This window comes from Corvus kubaryi, unplaced genomic scaffold, assembly GCF_017639235.1.
Source record: "Corvus kubaryi isolate FWS band 111438036 unplaced genomic scaffold, C.kubaryi_AGA036_p1.0 37334, whole genome shotgun sequence".
In the NCBI taxonomy this organism is placed as follows: Eukaryota; Metazoa; Chordata; class Aves; order Passeriformes; family Corvidae; genus Corvus; species Corvus kubaryi.
The window spans coordinates 25272859-25297157 of record NW_024581108.1 but is presented as its reverse complement, the minus strand read 5'-3'; the positions used below and the strand labels follow the sequence as shown (position 1 = coordinate 25297157).

Sequence of the window (24299 nt, the reverse complement as noted above, 5' to 3'; positions counted from 1 at the left end):
TTCCCTCTGCTCCCGTGAAGCAGGGAAACAACTGAGCCTCTGCCTTCCCTGACATCCTTCTGTGTGTGGCTGGAATGAGTTGTGCTGCCTGCAGAGCCTGGTTTAAAGGAAAGCTGGAACAGAACCTGGCAGAGCCTTTGGATGTGTTCCAAGGAACCCTCTCCCTGATCCCTTTGGCTTCCCTGCCTGCTGGAGTGCAGCAATTTGAGGGAAGTTCTGAGGATTCCCTGGGAGGAACAGCAGTCCCTGGTTTCATGGGGTGTCAAATCTGAAGGCTGAAAGATCTTTTTAATTAAGAAACTGGAATAAAGGCAAATTAGATACAGAGTGAGGGGCCAACCCTGCAGCTGAGACTCCTGTGAATCCTACAGAGCAAGGTCTGTGGGAGGTGTTGCCAGAACTGCACTTCTTATCAGATCCACCAAAATATTGGAGAAAAAAAACAGAGAATCCTCTGACAAGTCCCTAAGGCACTGGACAGGGAGACGGGAAATTTTAGGAAGAAATAATTGCTTGTCATTTGACCTTGCTATTGATTAAAGTACTTGAGAGTAAGAGGTGGAGTGTGAGGAGCAAAGGGGGCCAAGGAGCTGGGTGGTGGCACCTGTGGTGGTCACACAACTTTCCCCTGAAGAATTTTAATTTGCAGTCTCACTTTAGAAGAGAGTCAGGAAATATTTCTTCAGAATATTTTGGAATATGTCTATAGCCTCCATATGTACTATGTATATATTTGTATATCTCGCTCTATAACGGGTTTTACATCCATATATTCCCGTTGGGAAGTGTTACTTGGATTACCAAAGGTCACATTCTTGGTTCCAAATGAGTTGCTTGGAATTCTTCCTCATGTTCTTAAATATCCTCAATATCCCAGAAAATCTGAGTGATAACGTGGGCAAACCGAGTGGCCTTCAAGTGGGTTCCAAAAATCCTGTTCTTACAGACTTCTGCCAGGGAAATCGTGGAAATCACTGAATGATTTGGGTTGGGAGGGACCTCAAAGCCCATCCAGTGGGCAGGGCCACCTCCCGCTCTCCCAGGCTGCTCCAATCCCGTCCAGCCTGGCCTGGGACACTTCCAGGGATCCACGAGGAACCACAGCAGCTCTGCCCTGGATGTTCCCTCTCAGGGTGACGCCTGGAGCTGGTGAGGCTGTGGAGCCCGCAGAGGTTTGGGGTTGTTCATGGGATGATCCAGTCCCTAACGAGGGTTTCCCGTTCCAGCTTGTCCTTGCTGGAGGAATTCGACTGCAGCTGCAACGAGCTGGAGTCGCTGCCCTCCACCATCGGGTACCTGCACAACCTGCGCACCCTGGCCGTGGACGAGAACTTCCTGCCGGAGCTGCCCAGAGAGGTGAGCAGCGGATTCCATGGATAAATCCCAGGCTGTGGGAGCCAGGATTCCATCCCCGCCCCTACAGACACGTTATGTGCTCAGGCAGCTCCTTGTGCAATTGCATTGTCTTGATGTGCAAGAGCAAATATTCCTGCTGTGCTCAGTGGTAAAAAAGGGAGCAGTAAATCCATGGAAAGCTGGGAATATCCCGGTGAGGAGCAGCGGGAGGAACCCCAGGCATTCCCTGAGGTTGCTGCCAAGAGGAAAATGTCATTTTCTGATTGACTCCTGGATTTTCTGCCTTTTGTGCCTTTCAGTAAAACCCACTTTAGCACCTCCTGACATGAAAAGTGACAATAAACACTCCCAAACTTGGGATTCCATCATTTTGGCTTTTGCATTCCCACAGATTGGGAGCTGTAAGAATGTGACTGTGATGTCCCTGCGCTCCAACAAACTGGAATTTCTTCCTGATGAGATTGGCCAGATGCAGAAGCTGAGGGTGTTAAATCTGAGTGATAACAGGTACAGTTCACAGCATTTTTTTTTTTTTTTTAGCCAATTTAAGAATTCATTTTTTAAAATTTAAGCTTTTCCTTTGAGGTCTTTGTAAAGATACATTTCTCTAAAATATACTTTAAAATAAAAAATTATCTTTAGAATTCTAGTTTAAAAATAATATAATTATCATTTAGTTCATTTAAACTGTAAGGAAAGAATCTTGATTGTTTTTTCATCTTTATGGTTTGGTCTCAGTTCCTTTGACATCCAAAGGAAAACTTCAGGAAAACTGAGTAAGGCCAAAATCTGGACCTTGGTGTGTTTTAATAGCTTAAACCCCATTTCCTTCTTTCATCTCCTGCTGTTTCCATCCAAAAAATGAGATATTTGGCTTTCGCATTGTCTGTAGCTTTGCAATATTTAATGATTAAAAAGCTGATACCCAGGGAATCAGGAAACAGGAATTTGTTGTCCTGCATCCACTGAAATCCAAGGAACATTTTTCATTTCCTTCCTTGTTTTTTTTTTTTTTTTTGGTCAAACCCCAGATTCCTCTGTCCTTTTGCACAGGCCTGTGCTTAGATAAGAAACAAATGCTTAAAATGAGCCTTTCTTGATCCCTGTCCTGTGCTGCCACAGGCACGTGGAAAGACTGAATTCCCCTGGGATTGGTCCATGTGGATGTGCCAGGAATGTGGGAATTTGCAGTAGGACCACAGGTCTGCTGGGCAGTGCAAGATGCGGGGGGTGAATTCCATTTTCTCTCCATGAATTTCCAACCACACTCAGGAAAAATTAGGGAAGGGCTTTCCAGCCCTGTGGCAGCAGTTTCATCGCTGAGATTCAGGTTGGACATAAATGATAAATTATGGAAAGCCATGGAAAACCCCCTGGAATACTCTTTGAAATTCCTTAATTCGGTTCCATTCTGCGTTGCAATCGTGTGGCATAAATTCCATCCTGTGTGGGCCTGTCCCAAATCCAGTGGATTTCCAGGTGGATATTCCCAAGGCTGGTCCCTTCTCTGCCCTGTGGAGACACACAGGAGGGCTCGGGAGTGGGGGGGGCAGAGGACAGTGCTGATCCAGGATGTCCTGGGAGTTCAGGAATGCAGGGAGCCTTCCCTGGCACGTTAAACCACCCTGAGCAGGGTCACTGCCCCCTTTGCCAGCCTGGAATTGTGCCAGGAGTTTGAGCTGAGGAAGCAGGAAACTGTTGGGGGGCATTTGGGGTTTTTTCCCCATTTTTTCCCCAGCGATTTTCCAGCCAGGTCAGCTGCTGATTCCAGGGCCATCCGAGTGTGCAGGGACAGACTGGGATGCTGGGGTGGGACAGGGGGAGGCAGCTCAGGGGTAGGGGCAGGCAGGGCTTCCCAGCCTTCCTGGATTCCAGCAAAATTCCAGCTCCCTGCCCCTCCTCCTTTCTCCCCAGCTGTGAGAGGATTGGGATTTCCACTGGGGGGGGTGGGATTGTGGGACCAGCATCCCAGTGATGTGGGGTGGGATGTGCTGTTCCTTGGGGTGGGATGTGATGTTTGTTCACGGGGTGGGACGTGGCAGCTGTGCCCTTCCCACTCCCCCTCCGTGGTGTCTGGTGACCCAGATCCCAGACCTTCAACCCTTAAACCCGGTGGAATTGTCTCTAAACCTGGTGGAATCGTCTCCTGTACTCTTCTGGAGTGTTTTGGGAAGTGAACCTTTCCAAGCTGTTCCTCTCTCGTTGCTCTCAGCTCCGGCTGAGTTCGAACGTTGCCCTGCTGAGATGTTGGGATAATTCTTCTGCCATGGAACTTCCCACCTTAATGAGACTAAAAAGTCCCCACATTCTACTCCAAAGAGTCTGGATTAAGTTCAGACACCTTCTTATGTTGGATTTTCAGTGACTTTTTTGCTTTTCTGTGGTCTCAGTTTCTTCACCACCATTCAGGCAATCCCTGCTGTTCCTTTGGATGAGTTCATGCCAAAGAAGAGCCAAAGAGAGCCAGGGCTCCACTTCCTGCTGGAACATTCCCATGTTCCCACAGCAGCTTTGGCCCTCTGCTCTTCCCTGGATCTGGCAGAGGAGGGAGATCCCAGGAGCTCTTTCCCTGGGTGCCCCTCCCAGCCCTTGGGAGAAGGAATTTTGCTCAGGGGAATCAGTGTTTGAGCCCCTCTCTGGTGCATTTTGGAACTGGGGCCAATGGGAATCCCAGATTCCATTTTGCTCAGGGCAGTCCGTGTTTGAGCCCCTCTCTGGTGCGTTTTGGATCTCTGGGCTCAGCCACTCCAGACCTTCACTCTGTTCCGTGTCTTCTCCTCATCCCTGGATGTTGGGACTTGCTGATCTTACCTGGCCAGAAGCCCTTTGAATTTCAGGACTTCCTTCAAACATCCATGTTGGAATTCCACTCAACCCAGGGCAACTCCAGCTTTCCTTCCCTGTGCCATGCCCCTAAAACTGTATCCAACCTTCTCATCTCCACAGCTGGGAGTCCTCTCTCCCTTTATCTTCCCAGCTCCAAACCTTTCCAGAGGGAATGCAGGATTCTCTTGGCTCTGCCCAGCAGAGCCAGCAGGGGTTGGATCCTGGATCCTGGATCGTGGATGAGGTGGGGTCTCCTTGGGGCTGGAGCGGCCCAGCTCTGGTCAGTCCGGGAGCTCTGGCTCCCATGGGATCCATCCTGCCCCCGCTGGCTCTGGAGTGCCACAAGGTGGCTGTGCTGAGGTGTTTGTGCAGGTGCAGCTCTGTGGAAGCTCTGGGAGCTCCAGCTCATCCCGAATTTCTCCCAGGGGTGGCCTCAGGCGCTCATGGGAGTCTGGAAATCCCAAATTCCTTACCAGTAACCGGTGTCCCTGTCCATGGGTAGCCACAAACACCTTGTCTCCCATCTGCTTCTCCTCTCTCCTCAGAGTCCTTCCAGGTCTGAGCCCTGTGATTGAGAGGTAGAATTGTTAGAAAGTTCATTTGGGCTACACCTCCCTCAGAGCCTCGGTTACTGGTAAGTGACCTTTCTTTTAGTTCCAGATTGTTCTTAAAGGGCTGAGTGAATTCCCCCTTCGTGTTCTTAAAGGGCTGAGAGAGAACCCACCCTTCTTGTTCCTAAAAGGGCTGAGAGAGAATCCCTCTTTCTGTTCCTAAAAGGGCTGAGAGAGAATCCCCCTTCTTGTTCCTAAAAGGGCTGAGAGAGAATCCCCCTTCTTGTTCCTAAAAGGGCTGAGAGAATCCCCCTTCTTGTTCCTAAAAGGGCTGAGAGAATCCCTCTTTCTGTTCCTAAAAAGGCTGAGAGTGAAACCCCTTTCCTGTTCCTAAAAGGGCTGAGAGAGAATCCCCCTTTCTGTTCCTAAAAGGGCTGAGAGAATCCCTCTTTCTCTTCCTAAAGGGGCTGAGAGAAACCCCTTTCCTGTTCCTAAAAGGGCTGAGAATCCCCTTCCTGTCTGTGCATCCAGGGTCACAACTTGTCACTCCCACAGAATCCCAAAAAGCTCCTCAGACCTCCCCACCCATCCCCACACATTCTGCTCCCTGTGTCCCTCCCTTCTCCTGCTCAGGAATTAGGATTTCACTGCACCCCACGGCCCCTTCCCAAGCAGGGAACTGCTCCTGGATCCCCACCATGGTTTGGAGCACGGTGTGGGGCTGCTTCCCACGGATCCTGATCTTCCAAACCCTCACACCCCCTTTTGTGTGGATTTCCCCTTGGAGAACTGGCACAAAGGACAACTCTCGGGGCTTTGTCTGGTTCACTTCCAGCACTGGATTTGTCCTGCTTGGGTCTTTGTTTGAAAATTCTCTCTGAATGTCACCAAAGTGCGGATTGATGGATCCAGGGATATTCCCCAGGTGTTTGTGCTCCAGTTAATCATCAGGGGAAACTCTTCCCACACCCTGAGCCTGAATCTTAGGGCACAACAACCCCAGAATTTGATACCTGTGAAAATCCCAGTGGGCTATTTTACAGAAATGTGAGAAAAACTATTATTATCAAGAAAAAAAAGTTTAAATTCTGTGTGTCAGGAGGCTCCCAGTAAAAGCAAAGACCACAAAGACCCCTCAAATTCCCACATTTGGTATTTTTCAGATATCATAAACAGTATCAGTGCCATTTTCCTGGCTTTTCTGTAGTTCCATGGGTAATATTCTTCTTTTTACACAGTAATATCTTACTCTGGAAGTGTTTAGCCCTTAAGAACATCACAAATGATGTGAAAGACAGGATCTGGGATTAAAGATGGCAGGAATTTCTCTAAACCCCTCATTCCAGCCACTGGCAGTAACTTCTCCATGGCTGTGAAGTCCTTGGAATGTCATCCCAAAACTGGGCTGCTTTGGGTTGAGTTTGGGTTTATTCACCTGAGGAGCTTCAGGGGAAATATCTCCTTTTTTTTTTTTTTTTTTTTTTTTTGTTTCTCTCAAGGAAACATTTTCCATGTGGAAATCCAACACTGGGAAAAACAACCCGGGCAGTTTTGCTTCTCCACACTCTTCCTGTGGATTGTGGCTTTCCTGGAAAATCAGTCAGGGTTTACAGCAAAGGAAACATTTTGATGATTAAGCTTTAAAGTTTGGCACTTACCCATGGTGGGGGTGCAGGCTCTGGGGATGTGCTGCTCCCTGCCCCATTCCCAGTCCCAGCCCTGTTTCCAGTTCCCTGGAACAGCCCCACATCCCCTTCCAGCAGAGCAAGGCCCTCAGGGCGAGCTGTTGATGCAGGAGAATCCCAGCCCTGGGAAGAACAAGGCGTTTTGGGACAACACAGGTTGCCTTGGGGTAGTGGGAGGTGTCCCTGCCCATGGAACACTGGAATGGGATGGGATTTAAGGTCTCTCCCAACCCAAACCGTCCTGGGTTCCATGACTCTGTAAAAACACCCTGCTCAGAAGGAGTTACAGGAAAAACATCAATGAAGATTCCACAAATATCTCACCATCCATCCCCATTCCCACTCTCAGATCCCTTTTAGGAAATGGTGTTTAAATGTCTCATTAAAATGCTAATCTTTTCCCTGCTCCATTTAATTTTGCCATTTAGGTTCACCATGAATATTTATATTATTTTAATCTTTGGTCTGACATTCTGACAAAAATGAATTTTCCATCATCTCGGAGTGTTTCTGTTCCAAACTTCCAGTGTCCCACAAAGGGAGCTCTGTGAGCAACACTGAGGTTCCTCTAAACCTCCCCAGGACCAAGATTTTTTCTTTTCTCTGTCTCATAAGTTCAATTTTATTCCATTATAGCCAAAGGAAAATATCAGTCTCTCCTTGGTAGCAAAGGATATGATGTCAGCAGTTCTACTTTCCAAGGAGAACTCTTAATGTGGAATATTAATCAAATATTGTAGTATAATGATAACAATGATAACAATGATAACAATGATAACAATAATAATAATAATAAGTGGAATGTTGATAAAATATTGCACTTTAGTAAAACTGATTTTAAAAAAGCAGTGAAATGTTAGCCACTCCAGTGTGGTCAAGATGAACATGCTGCACACCAATCTTCAAAAAAATGGTTTTGGAAATGAGGGATTCACCTTGTCCCAATATTCTCCCTTACAGACTGAAGAATTTGCCCTTCACTTTTACCAAACTCAAGGAACTGGCAGCCTTGTGGCTTTCTGACAACCAGGTAATGCCTTTCCATATTCCCATTTTCCTTAGGAAGGGGCTGTAGCCCCTGTCCATGAACCCTGACACTCAATACAAGATTCAGAGGAGTTTTGGAAGGGTTTGCTCCCAGCCCAGCTGTGGATTTCCATATCCAGCCATAAATCCTGCTGGGTATCATTTTTCAACAGGGAAAAATCACCTTTGCAGGATTTATTTTACCAGGATCAGCTTCTGCCTCCTTCCCAAAGTAGTAAATAAAGGGCAAAAGTAGCACAGGAGTATTTTGGAAGTAGAAACTCAAGATGTTTGTTCCCAAACTTGTTATTACCCTGTTCCAACCCTTTGCTCCATCTGCTGCCTTATCCTTGCCTTCCTCTTCCCTTTTCCCATCCATTCTCCCATCCCTGCATATTTTGGACTCCACGGCAGTCAGGGAGGGTTCAAACAAGTCAAAGATGCACAAGGACTCTGGGAGAAAACTCATTTCTGAGCCTTTGCAACCTGAGGGGGCCTGGCTTTGTTCCAGGCTTTGGTTTACAGCAGATATTCTTTGGGATTCTATTTTAAACCAAATTATGCAACAGGAACCCTGAGAAATGCAACAGTTCCAGCAGCAGCTGAGCCCTAAAATAAGTCTGAAATGTACATTTAGTTTTAGAGAGGAGCCAAAAATGTGAAAGCTGAAAGGGGGGGGGTAATAGAAAATTAGGATTAAATTTTAATGTGTTAAATGAGGATTCTTGGGGTTTTTTTCCCCTATGATTTCCATTAAAAAATTCACATTGCCTGGCTGTGCAGCCCAGGCACAGAACACCCCCAGCCCTTTAAATAGACAACATTTTCCAGCATTTTGACTTTCCTGTGGCAGAGCAGGGACTGATTTCCATTCTGTGCACTGTGACAGTGACTCCTGGAGCAAGCTTAGAGCAAAGCAGTGATAAAACATCCCCAGCTGAAGTCAAACACAGCAGGAGCTCGCAGGGAATGCTCCGTGGAAGTTCCACAGTGTCTTGCTCCCGGGTGAACTGACAACCCCCAGGAATTTACTCCCCATCAATAATTAACTCTTTGCTAAGCCTGGCTTAAAATACACCCCAAGAGGTGTTGAACTGTGTGGTGACAGGTTTGTTCCCTGATCCTTCTCCCTTGGAGCAGCGAGGTGGGATTCCTGATGTTCCCTGTGCTGGGAATGACAGGCACTGCAGGAGCGAGGAGCGGCAGAGGAGGCCCCACGCTCCTTGCAGCCCGTGGGGAGTTGGTTTTCCTGCAGAGCTGCAGCCAGCCTCGCATTCCCTGGGCACGGGAAGCCGGATCCTGCCCAGTCCCCCGAGTTTACGGATGTGTTTTCCCATTCCCTGCAGTCCAAGGCTCTGATCCCGCTGCAGACGGAGGCGCATCCCGAGACCAAGCAGCGAGTGCTCACCAACTACATGTTCCCCCAGCAGCCCCGCAGCGATGAGGGTAAAATTCCAGCAGCTCTGTGTTTGGAGAGGGGGAGGAATTCCAGAGGGAGGGAGAGGAAGGTTCGGCCATGGCTCCATGGATGGGCCAGGCCCACAGGACATCCCTGGTTTGGCCCCCACGGAGGAATCCTGTCATTCCCGGGCTGTCAGATTGGTGTTTTCTGATTGACCTTCTCAGATTGGCATTTTCTGGCTTACATTTTCGGACTGCCATTTTCTGAACCCCTTTTCTCTCCAGAGAGGCTCTGCAGGAGCAGTCTGAACCTGGCTCTGGGTGTGCACACACCGGGAATTGTTGGGAGCTGGGAATGTCCAGCCCTGTGCTCTGGGGGCTCAGGGCTCCCAAACCTTGCTGGATTGAGGCTTTGCTCCTCCCACAGCTCATTAAATCCCAATTTTCACACTCCCCCTCTGCTCCAGGGCTGCCCCAAACCCTGGTGGTGCTTCCCACCACTCTGATCCCAGATTTCTTCATAACTCTGGAGTGGTTTCTCAGTTCCCATTGTCCCCCTCGCATTTTCAAACCACCGCCCAAGTGACCAGCCAGGAGAAGTCTGTTGGGATCATTCCCATCTCCCTTTCCAATTCCCTGCAGATTTCCAGTCAGACAGTGACAGTTTCAACCCCACTCTGTGGGAGGAGCAGAGGCAGCAGCGAATGACTGTGGCCTTTGAATTCGAAGACAAGAAGGAAGAGGAGGAAAATCCAGGGAAAGTTAAGGTAAGTTCTGCTGGATTTATTCTGGGATTCACATATTATGGACAGGGTTCAATATGCAGGTCTTGAATTGAACTGGGTTTGTCTTTTAATGTCACATTCCTGCTGTGTCCCAAGGGGAATTAACTCCCTGTTGGGAGACAGAATTACTGTCCAACCACGCCTTTTTTAGGAGTATTTGAATCCCATAGGGGATCCCATAAAGTAGAAGTCAACGAGGGCTTTGCAGCCTCATGGAATGTGCAGTGGAAAGGGCATCACTTGTAAAAAATGAAGTGCAAACACGAATTTCCTCCCCCAGTTTTGTGCAGTTAATGTCATTCCAGAGTTCTCCATCAATCCCTCAGTCAGCTGCATTGTCAGAAGGGTGTTTGCAAACCTGTCAGCCTTTACCTGGCATGAAAATGTCTATTCCTTGAATAATGTAAAGGAATTATCCCACACTTCAACCCTGCAAATTTCTAACTGTGGTAGAACAGCCAAGGTAAAATGTAGGGTCAGAGATAAGGTCATCTGAGGAGATTTAAATCAGATTTTACTTCTAAAACTAACAGTTCTCTTGTCAATAGCAATTTAACATTCCACTGAAAACTTGGTGGAAATTCTTGGTTTTTCTTTCCAATGTTTTTCCCAGTTGGGAATTTTTCTCCAGCTCCTGTACCCAGAGCTAATGGGCTCCGCTGCTACGGTGAAACAGAAAATGAAGCCAAAAGCAGCCTTCACCTCACAATAAATAGATTAAGGTGGAATTTTACCCTGGATGAATTGCAGGCTTATGGGTCATGCATGGAAAACAGCACCTGGGAAAGTTTTCTGTTGTTCCACCACTTGCTGCCAGAATTTTACCTGGGGGTGACATGGCTGAAGGCCTCAGCATGAACATTTTTAGCAGTTTTGCCAGACCTTTAAGGGCTAAATTGAAATAAATTGAAATTCTCAGCGGGCAGTAACCACCAACACTGCAGCATTTTATACCAGCAGAAGCAGTCTGCACCTTTTACCTCCCATCAAACGGAACTCTCAGCCAGACAGATGTTAAAACAGATTTGGTCACTGGGATTGTTCAATAACTCTTTTCCATCAAGGATTTTGAAGTTTGAAAATTCTCTCTTCGGGGTCAGGCTGCTTTTGCTGCAGCACTGGCATGGGATTGACAGGGAATACAGATCTCCTCTGGGATGGTAAGTGTGGATCAGTGAGGGGAAGATCTGCATCCCAGTGCAGCTGCCAGGAGTTTGGCTGTTCAATATTAACACTCCCAGGGATGCAGAACTCCTGCTGAAATCCCTGCCTGGGATTGTCTGTCTCATCCCAGCCCTCCAGTTCCTTCTCTCTGGCTGGAGTTCCCGAGGATTTGCTCTGTGCCTTGGCTCTCAGCCCTGCCTGCCTCAGCCCTTGCCCTTAAACCATGGCCTGAGTTCTGGGAGACACCAAGTGCCTCATTAGGCCACCCCTAAACACGGTTTCATTCAACCATAATTGAAGCAGAGCCTGGGTGCTGCTTTCCAGACTTAATTTATCTTTTTCTGGTGGAATTCTTTATGAGAAGTGACATCCCACTCAGAGATTTGAACATTCTCTGTTCTGCTCCGTGACGTTTATTCTCTCCTGGTTCAGATCTGGATGCCAGCACTTGATGCAGTTTTATTTACCAAATCAATCGTGCTTTTGCCTCTGAAATACTCCTATGGACAGACCATTTTCAGCTGAATCCAAAATTGCTTTTTTGCTCCTCGCTGGGAATTCAAATCGAGCAGCTCTGGCAGGGAGCTGTGTTAAAATCAGCTCCTTTGTCGGCTCACCTGCACCGTGAGGTAAAGCTGCTGTGTGGTAAATGATTCCAGATCCCTTCGTTTCCCAGCCTCGTTATCCTGACACCCTCTGGGAAACTTGGGAACTTCAGCTGTGGGCTTTTCGAGGAAATCTGTGGGTCTGTCAGTCAGTTAAAGCTCAGTCAGGCCTTGGGGACTCTCGAGTGCTTCGGGTCTGGTTTCCTGTGCCAGAGAAGAGTCAGAGACACCCGGCTGTGTGTGAACATTATCCATCTCCAGGAGCAAATGGCTCCCAGAGGATGGGATCCTGCTCTCAGCTGCCATCCATAATTCAGATTAATTGAGTACACGGAGCGTGGCTAAATTAATTCTGCATTGCCAGCAGGATTGTTCAGGGAAGTGTGATGGGATGTGCCAGCAAAGTGCAGAGTTAACAGCACCCTCCCAGGGTGAGAGATGGGCTTGTAGGGAACCACTCCCATCCCTTATTTTATGTCACTGGGATTCCACTCTAGGCTGACAAAGAGTCAGCGAGCAAATTTCAGTCCTGAACTCCTCAAACTCCCCAAACAGATCAACCAAACCGTGAGGAAGGCGCCCTCAGCCCCAGTACCGTGGCCAGGCTTTACTTTGCACTCTGTTTTCAGTCTGTATTTCTGCTTTAAGTCCTGATTTTAATTCATCCTTTTATGACTGTTCAGGTGGAGATAAATCTCAAGCGTTACCCCACTCCATACCCCGAGGATTTAAAGAATATGGTCAAATCTGTGCAAAACCTGGTGAGCAAACCCAGCCTGGGAGTGCGGCCCGAGAACTCGGCCCCAGCTGCCAACACTGACCCCACTGGCAAGGACAAGTACGAGCACAAGTGGCCCCTGACCCCCAAGGAGATCTCAGTGGAGGTACTGTAAAGGATCCTTGTTCCTCTCCAGAATTCCAGACTCTTTTGTAAGGGTTTTGAACCACCAAATGATGTTCTGATCTGCTGGGAACCTCAGACCTGAGATTCTTGTTTCCCCTGTAAGGTTTTAGAGTGAGTTGCTGAGTTTCATCCAGTTTTAGAGTGAGCTGCTGAGTTTCATCCAGTTCTAGATTGAGTTGCTGATTTCCCCAATGCTGCTGAAGTTTTGGGTTGAAATCTGCCTTGATGGGAATTCTGCTGTGGATTTATCCCAGCACCCTGTTGAATTTCATGGAGTGGGACTGGCATGTGGCAGGAGGATGGGCCCAGGCACCATTTCCATCCTATCCCACCCCATTTCATCTGTTAAAGACCACTCAGTTCTGTCTGGCCTTGCTGTGCTCTGCTCCTGGGATTCCTGTTAGGAGCAGGAATCCAATTAACCCTGCCCAGAGTTAATGAAGGCAGCTGGAGAGCTCCTTCCCCTGCAGGGAGCAGCCCTGGATGGTGACTCCCAGGGAGCTGCAGGATCCAGCTCTTCCTGGAGTGTTTGCCAAGCACAGGGACGAATTCCACCCCGGGATTAATCACCAAAAGGTAAATTCCTAAATCCTTCAGTCCTGCTGGAGCTTGGTCTCATCTGCCCCATCAAACCTGTGAGCAGGCACCATTCAGAAACAAGGGAAACCCCTTCCCATGGGAGTTTAAAAGCCTGGAGAGGTCTGCAGGAATGCCAGCATTCCTGAAAATCTTTGCAAAGCTTTAATGCTGAAAAAAAAATAAATGAGGAAAAAGTTTCTCCTTCTTTTTCACCCCTCTGTTTGTCTGAACATTGTGACAAACTCATTGTCCTTGAAATGCCCCTGTCTGTGGCCAGTCCTGTGTGCAGGAATTGTTCTCCCTCGGTTTTCCTTGTCTTTGGCACAAATATTACACATTCAGCTCTAGCTGCTCTCTCTGCTGTGTTTTATTTGCGGTTAAACATTTTCATTCCTTAAAAAAATAACCCCCCAAAGTTGTCTCTTCAAGCTGGCTTCAGAACACTTCAACTCTAGGCACGATTTCGATTAGGACTAAAATATTGAAGCTAAATATTTAATTTCAGCTAAAATAGTTCAGTTAAATCACTCGTGTTTTCATCTAAATCTGAAATCTTCAATCCCACCATTATTCCTCTTGACTCATTAAATTCTCACTGTGTAAATCTGGTCCTTGAACCAGCTGGTGACTGGGGCCACGAGTCTTGACATCCTGCTCTTGTTGCTGAACACACAGAATTTCTTTTGTATTATCTATCATTTGAACTTGAATATTCTCAACAGCTTTCTGTGGGTTTTAATTATCCCTGCGTGCTTCCATCTGGAATTTGATCCGTGTGGCCTGGCAGAGGTTTTAGGTGTTTCTCCCATGGCTGTGGCTGGGGATGTGGCCTCCAAAAGTCAGTGGTTTGTTAATGTTTGTTAAAATGATGTTGAGTTTTTCAGTGAAATAGGAACATGCCAGTGAGCCGGGCCCCAGCAGTGTCCTGGGAGCTGGCAGAGCCAGGGAATGCTCCCTCAGGGAGTGGAAGGAAGGAGGAAATGGCAGCAACACCATGAGCACCAGCGAGTCTGGAATGCTGCTGTGGAGACATCCCTGGCTTTGTGTGGAGACACAGGAACCTCTCAAAAACCTCTCTGCACGAGGAGCTGAACTGCTGCAGCCAGAGCAGGGTGATTGCTGAAGTGCCATGAAATAGTGGGATTGCAGCTCCCTCCCAGAGCAGGAGCCGTGAGCCCCCCCTGTTCCCACGTGCCAGCGAAGGTGAGATTTCACCTTCTGTGCTGTGCAGGTGGAGATGGGGGAACTTTTTCAGGTTTTCATTTCCCTGGGACGGAGTCAGAACGGGTACCACAACTGCTCCACCAGCCAAGGAAAAGAAAAGGGATGTTCTTGTCCTTCCCAGACACTGGGAGGGGGTTTGGCTCTAATCAGGCTGGTGCAGATACATTTCCCTCTCCTTGGCTTCCTGCACGAGGATAAAACACATGCGAAGTGTAGGCAAAGTGTGAATGGTTTTGTGAACAATATTGGCCTGATTTCAGTTGTAACCCAGTAAATAAAACATAATTAAACTCCATTTGCTTTGCAGATAATTAGCAGACAAACTCAAGCCTCGAGTTAAAGCACGCTCTGAAACTGCAGGTGTGTTGTGATGTAGCTAAAGGCTGAAGGCAGTTTCTGATCCCAGGTAATTGAATTTCAGGTGCACTGCTCACTTCTCATCCTCAGATCAGCTGCTTTCTGATCTCTTCTGGCTTTCCCTGCAATTAATTTGCACGTGTCTCTTCAGAAACTGTTTCTAAATAATGAAAAGGAGCAATCTGGAATGAGGAACTGAATAATTTCAAATCCTCTGTACCATCCTTCACCTTCCTTCACAGCAAGCAAACAATGTCTTGATTAATCCTCAATTAAAACAAACCTCTTCATCATTCTGATTCTTTTTGAAAGATGTGAGTTTTGGCCAAAGAGGAGTCTAGGATTATCTGGGGGCTTGTGCTGCCTTTCCTTGAGAAACAATGAGGAATATCAATCAAAACCAGCAAGTCACATCTTTATAGTTCGTGTTCTGGATGTGTTTGGATTGAGAATATCCCACATTTCCTCTGCCTCATCCCTTCCCAGAGCCCTGGGCTGCTCCAAGCAGATTCCAGGAATCTGGTCATTCCAAAAATTCTGTCCCTCCAGATTATAACTTAATGTTCTTGTGTTCTCAGCCTGAATATATCTGGGGATATTTCTCTTCCCATTTGTTTCAGTGGTTTGTACCAGGTGTTTTCTCCTCACCACAGTTCTCTGCCCTCTTCCCGTATCCTTCCCCAGTTAATCCTGAGGAATAAATCCTGACTCAACACAATTGCATTCCTCTCTTCCCTTCCTCCTTGCAATTTTCTTTCTATTAGTGACCTTTTTGTTCTTGGCTTTGCAAGAAAAAGGTCCTCTTAAAGAGAGTGGAATTAAATGGAGTATGATTTGGGGTTTTTTACTGCGTATTTCACATATTCACGGCAGATTCACAAATGCCAGAGTGGTTCTTTCAAAAGTGCGTTGGTTTTTGTTGGAATAGCTGGGCTGGGGGATAAAAGGAAAAGGAAAATACTATAAAATAGGGAACTTCATGCACCTGAAAGAGAGCCCTGTGTTCACCATCTTGTCAAAAACGGAGCTGCTGGGTCTTCCTCTCTTACAGCAAGGGGGGCAGTTTAAGCTTAAAACTCCTGGAAGATTCACGGCACAATATTGGGATTCCAGGTTCAAGAGAAAGAAACCAAAGAATCCCCCAAGAGCCCCCTGCCTGACCCTGAGAACACCCCGAAATCACCTCTGGAAGCCCAGGGCAGGGAGGACAAAGCCCAAAGCTCAGAGGTACAGCCAGACCTGGGCTGAGAACTTCACCCTCTGCACTGCTCTGCACTCTGACTGCCCCAGCAATGGGGTTCCACCAGTTTTCCCCACTGCACTGGGAAGGGCTGTGCTGCGCTGGGGTTTGGCTGTGGGGGAGTCACTGGGCACTTGTGGAGCACCAGGGAAATCCTCTGCATGGGGAAGGGAAGGCTTGACTGGATCACTCCATGTGGGAATCACCATGGAACTGTGCTGCCTTAAATATGAGCCCTGAGGGGGTTGATTCAACTGAGGACGCCTCTTCTGGGAAGGTCCTGCCTCCAGTAGAATATCAAATACAGAGGGATTGAAATAGCTCTGGTGTAAACAGCATTAAATTCTCCAGGGATAAATCACATGGCAAATGCTTCTACAAACCTCTGTCACTACAAAAAGTAGTGATTGGCGAGCAAACCTCTGAAAGTTTCCTCCTTGTGAGTAAAAACAAGAACACTTTAAAAGCATTGTAGCATTTTATATTTTAACAACATGGATTTGGTTTGGGTACTCCAGTTGAAATTGCATCTCTAATTATTCCATCTCTCCCCATTGCCTTCCCTCTCCAAACTCACTGGAGAACCTTTCCAACCTGTCAGGGCACAGAGATCCTCCGGTGTCACCCATCCCTGGCTCCCCAGGACGCTCATCCTCCTCATCTCTGAGCTTTCTGCAGGGATCAGAAGGTCCCCAAAACTCCTGTTGGTGCCCTCATTCCCTCCTAGCCACCCCAGGAGCCTAAATGTCCTGATTTAAAATATCTCTTTCTAAGAAAGAGTCCCACTTTCCTCCCCGAGTTTAACCGGGGTTATTTTCAGCACACGTCCTGTTGCGGGGCCTGTGTGAAGGTCAGATGTGCTGAACTCTCTGGCAGAAGTTTATTAAATCCAAATCATTTTAATTCAGCCACAAACTCCTTAGAGACAGAGTCACTTTAATTAAGCATGGCTCCAGGGACAGCTGAATCTCTGGAAGGACTCACCAGAAATAACTGAGAGAGGAGTCCTCCATCCTGAGAGTTGTTTACTCTCCGTTTGTGTAGATTTCCTTCTACTGGCAGCGTTTCGGTGACCTTGACTTCATCAAAAATCTTTACACGGCCTTGATATATCTTGCAAGTTCCATCTGGTTTGCCCACATTTCCAGAACGAGCACATCTACCCTCGTTTGGAGGAGGATTTGTGTAGGATTAATTAGAACTTTCTGCTGACAAACTGGCACCACAGTGCGGTGCGTTTGGGGCGTTTTAATGGCCGTGAGGAGAAGGCTCTGAACTGTTTGTGTGCTGCAGTTTGAAGTGTTTCTGTTGCCTGTGTTCACTCTGCACTGTTGTGTCCCTCAGGATGCCTTTGGACATCCTGGCAGCGAGATGAGGATAGGGGAGCTCCGTCCTTCCATGCCCGAGACGCCGCTGTACCCCCCCAAACTCGTCCTGCTGGGTAAAGACAAGAAAGGTACTGACGGATTTACAGCCTTTGAGCTGAAATGGTGTGATGGGGATGTTCCACCTCTGCTTGTAGCCCGTGGATATTTGTGCACATATCGATGTCATCCGTAGTTTTAACTTAAAATGTGTTTTTTCTGGAGTTTCACTGCCGAGTTCCAGCCCCTGAAAGCGTTTGCTGTGTTTTGTTTCAGAGTCGACAGATGAGTCTGAAGCAGATAAGATCCATTGTCTGAATAACAGCGTTTCCTCAGGCACTTACTCAGACTATTCCCCTTCCCAGGCTTCCTCAGGGTCTTCCAACGCGCACGTAAAAATGGGCTCCCTGCAGACCACGGCTAAAGAAGCAGTGAATAACTCTTTGTGGGGGAACAGGTGTGACATCTTTCCTGACACAGCTTCTGCTTGCACTCTGTCCTGTGTGGCCCCTCAGAGTGACCCCGTTAGGGCGTTTGGCTTAAAAAATCCACGTTTTTATGCCATGTTGGCTGTGCAGAGCTGGCCGCCCTCCATATTCCATAAACAGCAGTAATCCCACAGCTGGTGGTTCAGCTCTGTGCCATCTCCAGGCATTAAAGCTCCTGGAGATGGAGCTGCAGCTGGTGCAGTTGGTGTCCCACTGCTGCTGTCCCAGCTCCCTCTGCCCTGGACCTCCAGAAAGGTTCTTGGGAAGCCATAACCTGCACTGGAAACATTCCAGGACCAGCCTGTCCTGTCTGTGCCTGCCATAAATCCCCTCACACTGTTCCATCCACAGCCCTGCCCCATTAAAGAGCTGGATGGGAACAGGCACAAACTGCCTCTGGTGTCTCTGGTTAAAAAGTGGGGGAAACCTTCTGTCGCACTCATCCATTATTTTTACAGCAGGAAAATCTGTTCAGCAGGATTTCTGGGAACACAGCATGGAGCCAGCCAGGCCTTTGAGTGACTTCTTAGCTTCTCCGTGTGTGTCCTGACAGAGTCTGTGCTCCAGGGCAAAAACCTGCTGCCACCGTTCCCGTGCCAGTGGCACGACATCCACGGAGTTTCCAACAGCTTGAGAGTAGCTCAGTTGGTGCTGAAAACACCAAGGGGGCAGGTTTGATTCCTGGACTCAGTGATCCTTGTGGGGCCCTTCCAACTGGGAATGTTCCGTGATAAGAATCCCCGAAGTCTCCCAGTGCGATCCCGAAGCCAGAGCGTAGATGGGAGGAGGCTGACTTGCTTTCCAAGGATGATGAGTGCTGACGTGCTGGGATGGAGGACATTTTATCTTGTTCCCTTCTCTTGTCTTTGCAGGCTGGCCCAGTCGTTCCCACAGCCCCTGGAGACCAAGCCATTGCTGAGCCAGCGGGAAGCGGCTCCGGCCGGGAACGTTCCGGCGCGCCCGGAGCGGCGCCCGCTGAGCGACGCCTTCGCCGACAGCTGGAACGACGGCTCCCACTACGACAACACGGGATTCGTGGCCGAGGAGAGCGCAGCAGAGAACCCCAGCACCAACCCCCTGCTGAGCACCAAATCCAGGAGCTCCTCCGCGCACGGGCGCCGGCCGCTGATCCGGCAGGACAGGATCGTGGGGATCCCCCTGGAGCTGGAGCAGCCCGCGCTCAGAAACACACACGACTCTGAAGTGCCTCCTCCCAATCCTTGGCAAAATTGGACCAGAACCCCCAGTCCTTTTGAAGACAGGACAGCTTTTCCTTCCAAACTGGAAAGCACCCCCAACACCAGCCCTTTGCCTGAGCGGAAAGATCACATCAAGGAGTCTCCCGAAATGACAGGCACTTTCACTCCAGGAATTCCATGGGAATATCACGACTCCAACACTAACAGAAGCCTCACGAACGTCTTTTCCCATATGCACTGTCGCCCAGACCCTTCCAAAAACGTCATCTCCATCAGCAAGAGCACGGAGCGGCTCTCCCCGATGATGAGGGATTTAAAAACGAACAAGTTTAAGAAGTCGCAGAGCATCGACGAGATCGACATCGGTGCATACAAGGTGTACAACATCCCCCTGGAAAACTATGCATCCGGGAACGATACCGTGGGCCCCCACGAGAGAGTGGACAAGCTGCTGGGCCCGGAGCACGGCGTGCTGAGCATGTCCCGCAGCCAGTCCGTGCCCATGCTGGACGACGAGCTGCTGACCTACGGCAGCGTCAAGGTGCAGCCGCAGCACAAGGCGTCGGTCACCAAGAAGGTTTATCAGTTCGACCAAAGCTTCAACCCGCAGGGCGCCGTGGAGCTCCCGGCCGACAAGCGGCTCCTGCCACCCTTTCAGCTCAACGCCGAGTACCTGCCCCAGCCGGCCAAGAGCCTGCCCCAGGAGCTGGTGAGCCCGCGGGGCTACCGCGGCTACGCGCCCGTGGAGCCCATGTTCTCCTTCTCGCAGCCCTCGGTCAGCGAGGAGCCGGCGCCGGCCCCGTTCCCCGGCCCGGCCACGCGGCCCGGCTTCCTGCGCAGGGCGGATTCGCTGGTCAGCTCGGCGGAGATGTCCGTGTTCCGCAGGGTGGGCGAGCCCCAGGAGCTGCCCCCGGCAGACAGGTACGGCCGGGCCCCGTTCCGCGGCGCCCCGGAGCGCCAGGGCAGCATGGCCGTGCCCGAGGCCCAGTTCCTCAAGCGCAACGGGCGCTACGAAGACGAGCACCCTTCCTACCAGGAAGTGAAAGCCCAGACTGGGAGCTTCCCAGTTAAAAACCTCACGCAAAGGAGGCCCTTGTCCGCACGAAGCTACAGCACAGAGAGCTACGGCACGGCCCAAACGCGGCCGGTCTCAGCGAGGCCCACCATGGCAGCTCTGCTGGAAAAGATTCCGTCAGACTATAACTTGGGTAACTATGGCGACAAGCCTTCCGATAGCAGTGATATAAAGCCGAGGCCTCCCCCTGGGAAGGGAAATGAGAGCTGTGCTAAAATGCCCGCTGACTGGAGACAACAGCTACTTAGACATATAGAAGCTAGAAGGTTAGACAGGGTATGTTTGGCATTTCTCTGCAATTAATGCCTTTAGTTGTGTGTTTCGCTCTGTCAAACGATTTGCACGTGCAGTGGTGACCACCAGAATTCCCAGGGATGAAATTCCTGCCGTGGTGTCCGAGGGAATGGCCTGCCGAGGGCCCTGGGTGTGCTCAGCTGGAGTGAGGGATCCCAGTAAATCCAGAGGCTCCTCACTGGTGACATTCCTTGGGGCGGTCACTGGGGTGGTGACTCCGGGTCCTGGGTAAATCCAGAGGCTCTGCCCCAGTGATGCTCTGTGGTGCCCGTCGCTGGGGTGGTGACTCCTGCAGCTCTGCCCAAAATTAGGATGAGCCCTGAGGTTCTTCCCTGCTCATGGAAGCGCTGCTGGAGCCACCTCGTCAGTGACGACCGAGAGCTTGGAGAGGTGCTGGGCACGTCTTGGCAGTAAAAGGGAATAAAGGAAAAAGAGAATAAGTAATAAAATGTATTTTAGCTCTGGTGTCACTGTTAGTGCAGGGGGTTTAAAGGTGTCTATAACTGAGAAATATCCCTGGGTATCCACTGCCACTGTTCTAATGGGAATGTGATCATTACTCCTTGTAGCTGTAGGAAGTTATGCTGATTTGCCTTCTATCCAAAGGGTACTTTAGTGCATGATTCAGTCATTACCTATTTAATGACCTAATCCATGAATCTGATTTACTCCGTGGTCTGAAGTGGTTGTGACAAATTCCTGTGGTGAAATGCATAAGAAGTCATTGCCAGATGTGTCCATATACTGCTTTATGCTAGAGCCCCCTGAGTTTGGTGTTAATATTCTCCTTACCTTCCAGTTGCTCGGGTGTGATGATATTAAATTATCCTTAAGGGTCAAATGGGGAAACTTTAAAAAGGGGCTCCAGGGCTGAAGCGTTTTCCTCCTTCAGCTCTTTTCCTTGTGCTGTGTGAACCCACTGGAAACTGCCTCCTACCCAGGGAAACCAGTGCACCCCGAGCAGGGTGGAAATAAACACTTGCCAGAGGTTTCTGGTTTAAGGAATATCTTTACGCTGAGTCTACAACGTGCACTGAGGGGTACTTTAACCCTGGAAAGCTGACACTGGTGCTGGTCCCTCATCCCTGCGAGGCAGTTCCTGCTGGGTGCAGAGCTCCAAGGAGCTGGGCTGGGCTGCAGCTGGAGGCTGTGCTGGGGGAGCCCAGGAGCCGTGTCCCTGCTGTCCCCAGCTCGTCCCGTGAGGGCAGCCGGGTGTCCAGGGCGCAGGATGGGGCAGAGGCCTCGCCCACAGGGGCTGCTCCTCCGTGCCAGGACCACCCCTGGCTGCCCAGCCAAACCCAAATCTGGCCGTTTTTGCAAAAGCAAGACTTGTACCCTGTGAACTCCAGATCCCAACACCCCCTCATGTGCTGTCAGCGTGGAAGTCCTCTCTGGTGCCCATTCTCTGTACGAGGAGCAATGTACTCGCTTTGTGTGACCAGTGCATGCCTGGAGGAGCTATTGATACTCGGTACTGTTTGTTGGCTTAAACTAAAACTCTGTGAACTTAACCATGTATGTGTGAGACTTAATTCTGAGCATGTGTGTTCATATGTGTCCCGTGGTTGTTTCCTCTACTCAGAGCGCTGCTTACAAACACCACACAGTTAGCCTTGGCATGCTGCACTCTGGAGGGGTTTCAGCCATGCATGCCGGCCGAAGCATGACTTTAAACTTGCAGCCTAAATCTAAATTTGAAAACCAAATGCTTCAAGAGCTACCTCTACCGAAAGTAAGTATGGGCTAGCCAGCATTGCCGGCATTCCCGGTTAATTAATGATCCTTGCTTCCTCCTGGTTTAGCTTCTGCCGACTCCTCGTGCTTTTACAATGCCCAGTCCAAAAAGCAAGGCTGGCAGGGGTGCAGTTGTGCCCCTTGGTGGCCTTGCTTTTTGGATTCCGGAGCTCCCTGGCTGTCATTCCTGCTTTCCTGCTCTCCTCACGCACACTGGGGCCGTCATTTGCTCCGTGGGGAACCTGGTTTGCTCTGGGACTGTTTGATCCTGGAAAAATGGGTGTGGAAATATTAAACAGGCTCCAGGAGACAGGGATTTTAATATCTAAGCATTAAGTGGGTGTGCTGTGAGACCTGATGGGTTTTGAACACGTTACCACACCCAAACCCATTTTAAACTTTGAGTAACACCTAAAAAAGATAATATTTTCCTCATTTATTTACTGTTTATCTTATATTTAGTATCAATACATTGTTGACAAGTAGAGACATACAAAACTGTGTATTCCCAACAAATATTTGAAGGGAGAGGCACACAGGGCAAGGCAGAGAGGGCCATTCCTGCAGGATTTTCTATGTCAGAGGGACGGGCATGGCTCAGCCTCTCCCTGCCCTGGCACAGGAGCTGAGGGGACAAATCAGCAGCAGCTCTGTGAGTAATTAAAGGGCAGCAGAGCCCAGATCCTTGTGTGCCAATGGGATCAGCTGTGCTGGGCACTGCCAGGCCGGCCCCTGGCACCCGCCCAGGCCGGAGCAGCCTGGCCAGCAATCCCCAAAGGAGGGTTCCAGGCCCGGTTCAGAGCTCAGATCCAAGGATTTGAGGAGAGCAGGATAATTGAGCAGCAGCAGGAGCTGGCTGTGCGGGCTGGCCGGAGCCCAGCCTCGGCCCTGCTCCGCTCGCCGGTCCCACACGTGCTCCAGCCAGAATTCCCGGCAATCCAGGACAGGATGGCAGCACACAGGGAGCAGTGTAGGCCTTTCCCGCTGTTCCTGACCCTCCATACTCTGTCACCTCCATCCCATGTCCCCCCACTGTCCCCAGGCTCCCGTCCTGCTCTCGGTCTGTGCTGCTCTGTTGTGGGGCGGGAGGCTCCGAGGGGATCCCGCCTGGATGTGTGTGCTGGGTGTGCAGGGACGACATTCCAGTGTTGTCTTTGCTTCCCAAGAATTTGTTTGTCTGCTCAGGTACTTGTCAAGAGTCCTTGGAAAAAATCCATTGGGCATCAACCCCAAAGAATGTTGCTGGTTCCCCCCACACGTTAGGAATGAGGTGTTTGATGGCACTGGCAGGCATTTAGGCTGTAGGTGAATATGGATGTTAATGATGGATGTCTGAGGAAATTCAGGAATCTGCTCCATGATACATTTTGGGGTGTGGTCTGATGGGGATTATTCTGCTTTTCTATTCCACCAGCATTCCATTGCTCCATATCCATAGAAACTGTGATGCTGAACTGCATTGAGGGGTTGTTCTCTTGCTGTACTGTTTGGGAGAATTATTGTTGGGAAAGATCACTGCAGGAGGAAATTATTGTTGGAAAAATACTGTGTATGTGTAGTATTGCTGAATTTTATTGCTTCACACCTTCCACAGAACTTGCATTTCCTAAAGAATCCAGGCCACAGCAGTTCAGTCTTTGCCTCTTCCCCTCCCTCCTTCCGTGGCCTGGATTCAGGAGAGTAATGAGTGAGGTCTGGCTGTCAGGAAATCAACTTCAACAATGAATTACACTGCAAATGTTCATGGCCTCAACCTGCTCCTTGTGGAAAATGTGGGAAGTGCTGCTTTTCCTCTTTTCCCCAGATTTCATGGAAGTGGAGCTGGGTTGCAGCCTGTCCCAGCTCAGGAAATGGCCACTATTGCAAGGGGACAAATTCCTTGTGCTGCAGCAAATGAAATCCCGGGATTTCCCTGTTCACTGAGGAAGCTGGGAGCTCCCTCTGTGTTTTCCCTTTTCCCTCTGGAGTGCAGAGTCCCCTCTGCAGGCCGGGCCCAGCGCTTTCCAGAGGGATCCTTTCCATTTCTGGCACCCAGCTCCCAGTGAAAAGTTTTTAAAGTTCGTGGTTTGGTGCAACCCATTCCCAGGATGGGAATTCCCACCTTCCTTGGGAATAACAGTGAGGATGGGAGCAGGGGTTCCCTCTGGAATGAGCCTGGGGAGGGCCCCCAGCTCCAGGAATTGATGTGAGCAGATTCCCAGGACAGCTCTGGAGGGAATGGCTCCTTTTTCCATTTTAATGGGGGTAAAGGAAGCTCTGCAAGGAGATCCTGGGCTTTAAACAGGGGAAATGCTTTTCCAGTGGTTTTGAATAGAAGGAAAATCGCAACTTCCATGATTTTTCTGGAAGATTCCTTGAATGATGAAAAAAATACAATGAAAGTTTCCTTCTATTTTAAATAATCAGGGTTGGATTTTTTTTTCACTTCACCTCAGAGATGTG

The 24299-nt window shown here is 49.4% G+C and overlaps 1 protein-coding gene across 5 annotated transcripts in view; it reads left to right on the top strand.

Annotated features, from left to right (window-relative positions):
- LRRC7 (leucine rich repeat containing 7) overlaps positions 1–24299 on the top strand; it is a 60140-nt gene that overhangs the window by 29852 nt on the left and 5989 nt on the right. For 2 of the 5 annotated variants that reach the window (XM_042030989.1, XM_042030991.1), the window contains exons 10-19: positions 1227–1356; positions 1748–1863; positions 7379–7448; positions 8791–8890; positions 9488–9612; positions 12083–12283; positions 17048–17159; positions 17344–17524; positions 18428–20105; positions 21706–21855. In XM_042030989.1, coding sequence (XP_041886923.1) covers positions 1227–1356; positions 1748–1863; positions 7379–7448; positions 8791–8890; positions 9488–9612; positions 12083–12283; positions 17048–17159; positions 17344–17524; positions 18428–20105; positions 21706–21855 — 2863 coding nt within the window. Of the gene's footprint in view, positions 1–1226; positions 1357–1747; positions 1864–4727; positions 4817–7378; positions 7449–8790; positions 8891–9487; positions 9613–12082; positions 12284–15576; positions 15691–17047; positions 17160–17343; positions 17525–18427; positions 20106–21705; positions 21856–24299 lie in introns of those variants that run through there. The other 3 variants (XM_042030993.1, XM_042030990.1, XR_006016530.1) reach the window with 3 other exon arrangements.